At 41.0% G+C, this 12054-nt stretch overlaps 1 protein-coding gene across 2 annotated transcripts in view; it reads left to right on the plus strand.

Annotated features, from left to right (window-relative positions):
* LOC141443670 (uncharacterized) overlaps positions 1–12054 on the plus strand; it is a 204481-nt gene extending 192427 nt beyond the window's left edge. For both annotated transcript variants that reach the window (XM_074109010.1, XM_074109011.1), the window contains exons 3-16: positions 720–867; positions 1282–1349; positions 1640–1787; positions 2313–2425; positions 3330–3444; positions 3948–4075; positions 5200–5315; positions 6189–6298; positions 6807–6943; positions 7554–7652; positions 9166–9285; positions 10041–10163; positions 11114–11224; positions 11340–12054. In XM_074109010.1, the coding sequence (XP_073965111.1) occupies positions 720–867; positions 1282–1349; positions 1640–1787; positions 2313–2425; positions 3330–3444; positions 3948–4075; positions 5200–5315; positions 6189–6298; positions 6807–6943; positions 7554–7652; positions 9166–9285; positions 10041–10163; positions 11114–11224; positions 11340–11434 (1631 nt within the window). In that variant the 3' untranslated portion in view covers positions 11435–12054. The remainder of the gene's footprint in view (positions 1–719; positions 868–1281; positions 1350–1639; positions 1788–2312; positions 2426–3329; positions 3445–3947; positions 4076–5199; positions 5316–6188; positions 6299–6806; positions 6944–7553; positions 7653–9165; positions 9286–10040; positions 10164–11113; positions 11225–11339) is intronic.

Consider the following 12054-nt stretch of genomic DNA (forward strand, 5'->3'; position numbering starts at 1 on the left):
AACTAAAAAAAAACCGGAAAAGTTACCAGCTTAATTATATCTATGGATTTTTATGTCGATTCAGTTTGTAGATTTTTTTATAATGACGGAGCCATTGATGTAGATTTTTAGCAAAGGACAAGCGATAATGACACGAGATGTTTAGCCACCCAAACAGAGCGAGGGTGGTTATAGTACGAGTGTCATTATGGTTGTTTAGTCTCGCCTCAAACACTGACAAAATTACAATACTATTTTATACAAGGTACGCTTAATACGAAATACGAGCTATTGACATCTGTTTCAAATTCAAATAGCAAATAAGTGACGCTTTAATAAAATGCGTGCACATTTAGCCAACAGATTCAAAATTGAAAACTATGTATTTTAAAACTAATGCTAAACGCTAAATGCTATATGCAAAACGACTATGCATTAAAACATGAATTAATTGTGTAATTATTAATTGTGTTTCACGAAATTAATCTTGTTTTAAATTTTTTTTGGCACAGTTGTCATTTTGAGGTAATTTCCACGGCCTAAAAATCCTCCATTCACTATCACCGTGTTGGTTGTTTAGGGTTTTCAACTTAATTAAAAAAATACTTTAATCCCTAGAGAATAAAAAGGAGCTTTAGTCCTGATATGCAGACTAAAGTAACATTTTAAAAGCATGAGAAGTGAAAAAGTACAAGTACTTGTGTTACAAGAGCATTGACTAATTGTCATCTTTTTCGCAGGCGGCGGCTGCACGTTCCCAGACTCCTGGACGGGGAGTTGGTTCCAGTCCGGCATCCCGGGGCTGATTGCCATCAACGCCACCCACATCCAGTCCAAAGGGGAGTGCTCGGAGACAGAGAGTTACGACAAATTCCTGCTTTACGACAGGTGAGATAAAGATTTATTTATGTTGCCTGCAGCTAGGTTTCACTACCGTACTTCGCGCAGCCCTCAAGTCATTTCATCCTCACCACCTTGATGATTGGCATTCTAGCACCGTCCGCTTTAAGCGAAACTTTTTTCACGCACGACTAAATTATGGAACCAGCTTCCTGGGACAATGTTTCCGGAGCGGTACAGCTTAGGTATCTTTAAACAACCTTCCAAGTGCGGGTCGGACTCATGCGCGAAGGGTTCCATACCATTATCTATACAACATTACTCATCGCTGGCAACACATACTGGTTGTAAACGTTCTTCTTAAGGCACTGAGGAATTTTCTTTTTCTTGCAAAAGTATGTAATTGTAATAAAAATAATTGTAAAAACAAGTTTCTGAACTGTACGTTGTTTTCAATTTCAGGAGTGAAGACTGCTACAGATGCATGGTCATACACGAAAAGCACCGATATGTTTTGCAGTATAAAGAAAGTAAGTACATAAGTACAACATATAAGTATTGTAACAAAACTAGTATCTAAGAGGCTACTGTCCTAAAATAGTAGATTGTATAACGAGAGCCTAAAACGAGCCATTTTACCTGAGACGTTCCAACCGTTCCGAGAAGTTCGATATAGCCACCCAAGCCGGTACGACGATGGTGGATACAGACGCGTCGAGGGGAAAATGGGTTTAATGCTAGAGTTTTTCACTCTGTTTTTCACTTCTAGCCTATTTTATATTCCTCTACGGGAGCTTAACTATATTCTTTTAATTTCCAGCATATTGTTCTTCAAAGGAGTCGCTATCGTCCCTCTGTGAGTCGATCACAGGGGACGCGGCTCTGTACTCGATGTTCCGCAAAGAGCCGACGCCGCAGCCGCAGGCGTGTCCGTTCAGGCCTGCGCCCTTCACGTTCACTTACAATCGGTGAGTGGACATTCTAGATGCTTCTAGAACCTTCTAAGTGCCTTCTGATAACTTTCTGCTGGTCATATAAACAAAAGGAGTGTTCGGGAACCGATAGCAACTTTCGATCACATTCACTTACAATCGGTGAGTGAGAGAACATTCTAGAAGCTTCTGGAACCTACTCGTGTCTTCTGTTAATTAAGTTTAAGGTTGTTGTTTTTCAAAACAAAAGGTGTGTTAGGGAACCGACAACTAGTTTCAATATTCTGGAAGGTTCCAGAATTTTACAATTTTATTTAATGATATCTATACACCACAAATATTTAACACAAAGTAAATAATCACGGATAATCCTCAAATTAACGGCGTGGTGGAAAGATATAATACTACCATCTACGTCCACTTTGGGACGATCAGCTGTAGAGAAAAGGTATCACTCGATGGAGTTACCGACTTTATAAGGAGGGTTCCTTTTCTGGTCCAAAATTCCTGATAAATTCGGAAATAAACAAGCGATTTTCAACCATATTTTGTTGACAACAGAGGTGCTGGTGATTGCACGTACCCTCCGTCTCGTGCGGAGTCCTGTACCGATGACTCCCGACTGCTACTGCGGTACATGGCTTGTCCTGACGTCCAGGCCACGGAAAGCAACGGTAAGAAGATTAATATAATCTACAGTGAGTCTCTAACTAAAAATAACTTTAAATCCAGGGCTCGAGTCTAGTCGCATAACCGAGCTACTTTTGTTTTGCTACTTTTTTTAAATATGACCACTGTTAATTTAATTTTTTCAACCGACTTCAAAAAAGGAGGTGGTTCTCCATTCGGGTGTATGTTTTTTTGTATGTTTGTTACGCGATAACTCCGCCAATTGTGGGCCGAATTTCAAAATTCTTTTTAGTTCTAAAGGACATACTTCCGAGGTGGTCCCATTGACACCAAGTCAGGATCTGATGATGGAATCCTAGAGAAATCGAGGGCAACCCTCGAATTTTTAAAGCACACCTATAGCGATTTTGGCATTTTTAACACCAAGTCAAAAAGTATCATTTGGTGAACTGGACCTGATGATGAAGACCGTAGGTACCGGTACTCTGTTATAAAATAATATAACTATGCCGTGTTTGAGCTTAATGGAATCGTTGTGAGATGCACTTTGGCTACATCACTAAAAATAATGAAAACAAAAATTATTTAACAAAAAATGGAACCGACTTCAAAAACCTTGAAAATAATTTTCTACTAGTTTGAAGTCGGTGCCTCAGCACGAGCCAGCAGGAGTGATCAAAGCCAAATACATGATTTAACAATTCAACTTTGAGGATCAATAAATGACCTAAATTTAAGTTTTTTGTAAACGTTACAAAACAAAAGTAGCTTAGTTTTGTGAGTAGAATAGAACCTTGAATTTAAAGTCCCATGGGCAGAGACACTGTATATCTATTGAACTTAATCTTTCTTGTATTCATTTTATTAGATCACGATAATAATTGACTAAAATTAACTTAGTCCCAAACTGAGCGAAGTTTGTAGGTATATACTTTTTAAAATTTCCAGTGGAGGAGCTGGTGTGCCTGGCGACGTGGAAAGAAGGTTCCACGAGATACCTGGTAGGGAAGATATCCCAGGTGCAGAGGAGGAACGCTGTGGCTTCCGACGAGGACACTTACAGGTGGGACTTGCTTTAAACACCGTCAGTACCCTAAATATAAGTAACAAAAAAAACCGGCCAAGAGCGTGTCGGACACGCCCAAGATAGGGTTCCGTAGCCATTACGATAAAATCAAGTCACATTTTTTCTAAGGATTTCGTATTGTATACGGAATCTTCCAAGTTTAAGTATATTTTTTCCTAAACTGACAGACGGACAGACAGACAGCAGTCTCAGTAATAGGGTCCCGTTGGCACCCTTTGGGTACGGTACCCTAAAAAGTAATAACTCCAATAAATATCTTTTGTTCCGCCCAGATAGCCAACTTAGATAACTACTTAACTAGGTGGAACTTTTTTTCACCTTGTTCCTTGTACATAACCATCTTACATAACCAGCACTGGCAGCTGGAAGTCATTATAATATTTAGATCTGTTACTATTTGTATGGAACTACCACTATGCTACCATGCATTAGTACAAATCCTAGCAGGATTTCTGACCAGCATCTCACTATATTTCCAGATGTTTTATCTACAAGGGACAGCACAGTGACAAGAGCATGACGTACTACATCGCTCAGTCGGGCGACGCGACCTGCAACGGTCTGTCGTCGCCGACTGACGGCAGTCGCACCATGCGACTGACGAACAGTGAGTAGTCAGATGTTTTATGTATAAAGGCTGCATAGTGCCACGAGCATGATTTAATTAAATCGGGCGATGCGATATGCAACGGTCTGTCGTCGCCGACTGACGGCAGTCTCACCATGCGACTGAAGAACAATGAGTAGTCAGATGTTTTATGTATGAAGGACAGCATAGAGCCACGAGCATGACTTAATTATATAGGGCGTTGCGATCTGCAATGCTCTGTCGTCGTCGACTGACGGCAGTCGCATGATGCGACTGACGAACAGTGAGTAGTCAGATGTATTATATACAAAGGCAGCATAGTGCCACGAGCATGACTTAATTATATCGAGCGATGCGATCTGCAACGGTCTGTCTTCGCCGACTGACGGCAGTCGCACCATGCGATTGACGAACAGTGAGTAGTCAGATATTTTATCTAAAAGGGGCAGCATAGTGGTACGAGCATGCGTTACTATGTACATGGCTCAGTCGGGCGACGCGACCTCCAACGGTCTGTCGTCATCGACTGACGGCAACTTCACTATGCATGCGGCTTACGAACAGCGAGTAGTTTATTAGATATTTCAGAGGTTCGACCGACTGCTGGGTATCGTACGACAAATTCCTCAGTACCTAAATAAATATGGGTCAATGAACTTTGAACACGTTCGGCCGACTTTGGCCCCAGTGAAACAATGTCTGTGACCTTTTAGTTGTCACTCCTATGCCAGTGACACGTATTTGTGACTGATGCGGGCTATGCTATGCCTAGCGTAAGAACTTAGTGGATCACATTCGGCTCCGACAACATGGCAACGTTCCGCTAAGACCATACGTTATGCCAGCCTTTGGCAGGTACGAATTATTTTGACACGACATGCCTGTCACTGGCATATGAGTAAGAACTAAAAAGTCACAGACGTTGTGTCACTGGCACCGGTATGTATTACGTCTGTGACACGTGTACGTGTCACTGGCACAGAAGTGACTGCTGTGGTACATGCGTAGGCAGGCATAAAGTAAGAGCTTAGTGGATCATTGCCGGGGCCGAACGTGTTAAGTTAGAACCAATACTACTGCAGTGGGACGTATATTCAGAGGCAAGAGATGATGGCTACTTATTGTTTTTCTGTCATTTCCAGGTGACGATGAGCACAACCGCTGCCACTTCCCGAGCTGGATCGTGGAGCATCACAAGTGGTTCAGTCTAGACCACACGCATCAGTACCATTTCACCACAAAGAACGCTACGCTCAAGGTAGATCAGAATCAAAAGTTTGGGTTCCATTTAGCATAATATCAGGCGCGGCTCACTCCGCGTTTTTATTTTCCGCTACAAGTAGATGTCTGAGGCCCCCTGGAGTGTGCTATTCCACTACAGGTGCCGCGTGCGAGTGAATACGAGTTATGTGATGGACAGAGAGGCATACAGTAGGCACGACTCTTATGCCTAAACGTCACTTTTGTACGGCAGTGAGGCTTCTGTACTTGTACTATTACTTGTTCTGTGATAATATCGATTGTCCGAAATACACTTCGCATATAACAGTTATCGCAGAAACATTTTTACTGTAGAATAATTGTAACTTAGTATCTGTCATGTCGCATAATATTCATTAGGCAGAATTTTGAATATCATAATACTATTTACTATCGCTGATTTTAATTTCGCCGAATTTAGTAAGGCATAATAGTACCATAACATAATTAGTAAGGAACTGACGCTTATGTTATTCAATACGAGAGTGAGAGAGATGGTACGATACGAACTGCGATTTTAGAATTTCGTAGTAGTGCCCCAGCACCGGACTGCTGCCAAGTAAGTAGGTTAGGTTAGAACTGCTACCAGTACAGTATTATTAGTAACATATTATTCTGCTTTATAACTTTATGCCAACTAAATAGTATGCGATGCTCAGTGAGACAATTGTTTGATCATAAGAACAACATTATGCCAATGTACTATTCTGCCTAAGAAAATGCTGTGAAATGACGATTCTGCCAAGGGTTTTTATGTGAAACGAAAATATGCCAATTCATTTTATGCAACCATTTATCTAATCTTTTAAATAACGATACAATAAATCAGGTGTGAAACAAGATGCTGAACGTTTTTTGATGTTATTTCCAGATAGCGAATGCGGACGGGCATCTAGAGGAGAAACGGCTTGTTTGTCACTCTATATTGGAACAAAAGGACAAGAAACACATAAAACTAATTGCACACGTCACTAAGGGATGGTAAGAAACATATCCCATTCCTAAAAGACTCACGTGATATTTAGAATCCTACATTCGTTCTACAAGTGGTAGGTATTTTTCGATATCCGACTCCTGCGTCATCACAAAATATCGCTTCAGTTAGAATGAGCGACAAAAATGTGTCCCTCAAATGTATGCAGTAATAGGTAATTTTGTATGTGGAATGGGCCAAATTTTGTACCGCTGAGTATATTATTACAAGCTTTTATTAAATTTTACCTGTCCCGTTGTCTGTCTGTCTGTAATCAAATCTTGCAAGTTAAATTCGACCAACTTCTAGTAGTTGGATTGACTTGAATTTTGGTACACTTATGTAAAATGCGTGACAATACAATAATCTGGTAGGGAAATTCTGGTAGTCCGGCCAGGATCGTCTCCGCAGGACGGAACTCTTCAACGGTTAATGGCATCGACTTGAAATTTGGTATGCAAATGTAGTTTGGGTAACAATCTAAGGATTTTTTTACCAAAAACTTATTTTCAACAGCGAAAGCGGCCACGTGTGCCTGGTGTTCCATCGGCGCTCCGCGAACGTCCTGGAGCTCCGCTCGGGCGCCAGCCTGTGGGAGTCGCCGCAGGACGCGTGCGCGGAGCCCGAGCGGCCGCCGTATATCACTCTTATAAGTGAGTAGTGAGCCATGGGTCTTGTGAGACAGTGTTAGACATTAACATCACTCGGGATCCTTTCGATTGCCATAATTTTATAAGTCATAATGTAATGTTAGTCATAATTATTGTTAGTCATAATTTTCTTCCCGCTGAAACCGTACATCCTACTTCCTACTAATATTATAAATGTGAAAGTTTGTGAAGATGTTTGGAGGTTTGGATGTTTAGATGTTTGTTACTGAATCACGCAATAACGGCTGAACCGATTTCAATGAAACTTGGCGTACAGATAAACAAAGATCTGAATTGAGACATGGTATACTTGATATCCCGGTAATGTGTTCCCGTGGGATAATATTTTAAGTTCAAACAAGAATAGAGGGCGCTGTCCAAGAACGGTGACGACCGTACGATGACGTGTTAACTTCGTTTGCAATCAATAGATGGCGTTGTGCAAGCGAACGTTGCCCTTTTCTAGCGTTGTTTCGTAGACATATTTCATCAAAATCGGTTCAGCCGTTTTTGAGATATTTAACTTTTTGTTGGTTAGGTTAATGGTTAAAAGTACTTACTAAGTTTTTATGGATTTTTAACTGTAGTTGTTTTACGAAAACCTTTGTTACAGCTACCAACCTAAGTCCGGAGCGGTGTCCAATATTCGGCAGATACAGCGTGGTCAGCTCTCTCGCGGATTCGCGGCGAAGACGGCAGCAGATGACTATAGGTAAATGCTGGCACTTCACTTGGCATATTCACCGAAATATTTGCGTGTACGAAAGAGATGTAACTATTTCATATCTACCATGAGCGATGAAGATGTCAATAGCGCAACGAGAGTACTTCGCCAAGTGCCACCATGACGTACAATTGTTTGCTGGTCTACACAAGGTCGCCATCTATACTCGAGTCCAGAATTAGGCGAACCAACTTGACAATTCATTACACACAAATGTTGCCACAGTTACTCCAGTGCTTTAATATCGATATTAAAAAAAAACTTAATATCGATGTTAGAATAAAAGTCAATACGAAATAATAATAAAATAAATCTTTTATTTGAAAGATTTGGAAAATAATGTTGAACATCGGTAAGGACGCCATCCGCCATTTTGTGCCATCGGCTTGCTTGGAACTATTTCTTGTGAAATTTTCGTTACTTTATTATTTGTTGTTATCCTTTTTGTCGTGTTCAGGCCTAAAGCTATGACAATAAAGTCAAAAGTCAAACATTTTCATTCCGCGTCTACACAAGGTTATATCGTCAAATTTGTATCGACATATTCCTATGCCTATTTTTTTTGCTATGTCTGGTAACATTTTCAGTTGTCAATCTAGTTCGCCTAATTTTGGACTCGAGTATAGACGATTCATACTTTTGGAGCCCTTTTAGATATGATATGAGCGACAAAATGACAGGTCGTGTTTGTTAGAAGTAGAATACTCACTTCTACGAGATAACTCTATCTCTACTGGATTGTCACATATGTTCTTAGAAGTTATAATAATTAGAATCAGAACATTACGGCAACGAAATATCGTAGTAGTAGGTTTGTATTGTACAGGTGTATAATAAAAGCATACAATGTGCTGATCAAGATTTTTTTTTCCACATTGGCGTCACGACTGGAATTAGGGCTATCGTTTTTTTGTCTCACTAGATGGCGCACTGTTGCGTGAGGTTTTTAAGTATGGCTTTCAAAGTCTGTTATTACGGGCGTGAAAACAAAGTTTAGATTAAAATCATATTTAATATACCTTAAAACCGTACCATAAAAATATCGAGCATGCCACAGTGTTGCATAGTCCCCGTTTTGTTCGGAAAAAAGGGAGGACAAAGGTTTCCGAAAGACAAAACTGTCTCAAAACACACATTCATTGCCCCGGAACGCATATTTGCCATAATTAATTTCAGATATTGAAAAATATTCACAAAATTATTCTAATTATAAATAAACCCGCATAGCTCACCCAAAAACTATGACATTTGCTGAGATTTGACATTTCGGAGACCTCACGCTACACTAGCGCCTCTAGTGGCGAATCCATACGCGATAGCCCTCATTGAATTAGGCTTATATTATAAAGTTTTTAGTTGTAATAAAAAAAAATGTATTTTTCTCTATTTTAACGAAATTATTGTAATTTAATTTAATTACAAGTTATGGGTTACCAAAATTACCTGAGATAAATGATTTTTATTTATTTTATTCCAAATGACTTCTACAATTTTTTTACAGGCGAGGATGACACCGAAGTTGGCGCTGCGGAGTGCGTCCCGGGGTTGTATGACAGCGCTAGCATTGGCTGCGGGGCTGGCCAGGACACGATCGAATTCAAGTCTGCCTGCGCTAGTACTGGTGAGTATATATTTATATTTATATTTAGTAGCCTGTAGAGGTGTCCCACTGCTGGGCAAAGGCCTCCCCCCATGTCCTCCACTCTACCCGGTCTTGGGCGATCTCTGACCAGCTGCGAAGAAAGGCGTCCAGATCGTCCCGCCATCGACGCCTGGGTCAGCCACGCCGCCGAATTCCATTTTGTGGTATCCAGTCTGTGGCTGTTTTAGCCCACCTATTGGGTTCCATACTGGTGAGTAATACATAAAAATAGCATGGGGCAATGAGGGCTATTGTTTTTTGTCTTTCTAGATGGCGCCACTGTTGCGTGAGGTTTTTAAGTGTGGCTTTCAAAGTCTGTTATTACGGGCGTAAAAACAAAGTTTAGATTAAAATCATATTTAATACACCTTAAAACCGTAGCATAAAAATATCGAGCAACCACAGTGTTGCGTAGTCCCATTTTGTTCGGAAAAAAAGGGAGGACAAAAGTTTCCGAAAGACAAAACTGTTTAAAAACACAGACATTCATTGCCCTGTAACGCATTACTTCTATTCCTCATCATTTTCTTCTATTGCATCACACGACTCAAAACGATTAAAAAAATGTGACCCGAGCGAATATCGGTCTTCCAGCTACTAGATTCTTAAATTTACACAATGCATTTATTTCGCTTAAGACGTAATGCAAATTCAAGACTTGACTGTTAGAACTCTGCCGTGTGTCTAGTCCTTGATAGATGTAGATGATGATATGAGATGATGAATTCTTCCAGTGTACACATGCTATGGCAGTTGGACGTCCAACGGCGCCGGCTACGTGGTAGCCGCGCCACAGCAGCCGCGCGCCGCGCGCCCGCGCACCGCCTGTCTCGTGTATGAGCATCACGCCAATAACGGTGAGTGTCGTAGACTTTAGTGCCATCTATTAGTTTCAAAGCAAATTAGCTTGCTACAGTATGGTCGGCACTGGTGCCATCTAGCGTCACAGAAGATGAACTAGCTACAGTGTGGTGGCGGCACCAACGCCATCTAGTTTGCCGTAAGTAGAGTACTTTAGCTAGTGTCACCTCGGGGAGCCAGCAGCCGCGCGCCGCGCGCCCGCGCACCGCATGTCTCGTGTCATTCAAATTCAAATCAAAAGCAAATTCTTCGTGCTCCGCGACCGGGCTTCACACCGCAAGGATCTATCTGCAGTAAGGAACTGGAACACAATACAGGTCTACGGCCCACAGTGCCACTATACCTTAATTTCTACCCTTTAAACTTGTCAGTTATAAAACGTGGTTTAACGAACATAATAATATGTTAAATATATTGACAGAGGGGGATTGAACAATACCCCATCTATACAGGCGGGATTGGAGGAGGGTACCGCCGACCACATTCTGTTAAACTGCCCCATGAGAACTGTTCCCCTTTACAACATCCTTCCCCCTGTATTCCCAAACCCACCAACCTCAAAACCCTCCTACTTCATGCCTCCTCCAACAAGAAAATCCTTAACATGTTAATTAATTATATAACTAAAGAAAAATAAAACTATAGGTGCTTTTTTCGCTTCTGTCGCTCCTTTGATCTGTTTTGTAATGTCTAAGCGTTTTGTACTGTCTCTATGTTTTGTGCTGTCTTTATGTTTTGTGTATGTCTATTCCAGGTACACAACAAACTCGCTACTAAAATACACCCCCGTTTAGAAAAAACCTTTATTAACCGGTCAGACACATGTATTTGCTGCTGTCAGGTGTCATTGGCAGTAATGGTTGCTAACCTAAAGCGACCGGTTGCCATTAAACAAAATAGTTGAAGTTGAAGTTATGTTAAATATATTCCCTTTTTTTAATTCCAGATACTCGCGGAGCGTCGCCGACTCTTTCTCTTAGCGTGGTCTCGCACTCCTGCGACCGCGCCGCGTTGCCCGGCCAGCCGCCCGACAAGGCGTACAACTTAACTATCAATGGTAAGAAAGAAATTCAAGAAAAAAATTATACAAAATACAACGTCTAGAGTTTATGACTAAAACAATTTGAGTAAATTTTCGCTGGTAATATTTACTACATTAATTTATTTTCCAGGCACGTGCGAGCAGAGCAGCAAATACAACAGCTTCGCGCACCGTCTCGCTCCTGCGATGGCTCTCGTCGTCTCTCTCGCTCTCGCAGTCAGATGATAAGACAGCCCCCGCGCCGTAGGATGGTAAGAGGGAGAAAGAGATGCCGAGTTCCCCTACTGTATATAATAGTATCCGTGCAAAAAGCTTTGAATATTTCGGGTGCGCTTCTACCATACGGAGTCGAGCAGCGCCACCTGTTGTCAAGTAGCTATTACTTATGTAGTTTACGTGGTCGCCGATGGCGCTACCATACACTACACATTACAATATCTACCTAAAAAGATTATTTCCGAATATAAATCCCTGCCAGGTCGTTCTCATTTTAAACTACCAAAAATTATTAATGATCACTAAAAATGAATCCCAATCCAATGTGATTCTAGTTTCAAACCAAACGCGGGACTGTGTCGACGAAGCCCCGCTAAGCGGAGCTCTTGTTCTACTTAGTTTAGACGTAACGCACTTTGATGCAATTTTAACTTCAAAGTGGGATTCTATAACGCAACACTTATTTGCTCGCTAAAATTTGGATATATTTTAACGTTATATCAAAGGTTTTCTAGATAGCATTACAATTTTAGACTGTTTTTAGCGCACTTTATATGTTTTGGTGATCAATTTTCATTTGGTATAAATTTAATTTTTCCGGCTTCTGCGATCCAGGTAGTTGATTTAAA

This window comes from Choristoneura fumiferana, chromosome 28 (genome assembly GCF_025370935.1).
Source record: "Choristoneura fumiferana chromosome 28, NRCan_CFum_1, whole genome shotgun sequence".
Taxonomy (NCBI): domain Eukaryota; kingdom Metazoa; phylum Arthropoda; class Insecta; order Lepidoptera; family Tortricidae; genus Choristoneura; species Choristoneura fumiferana.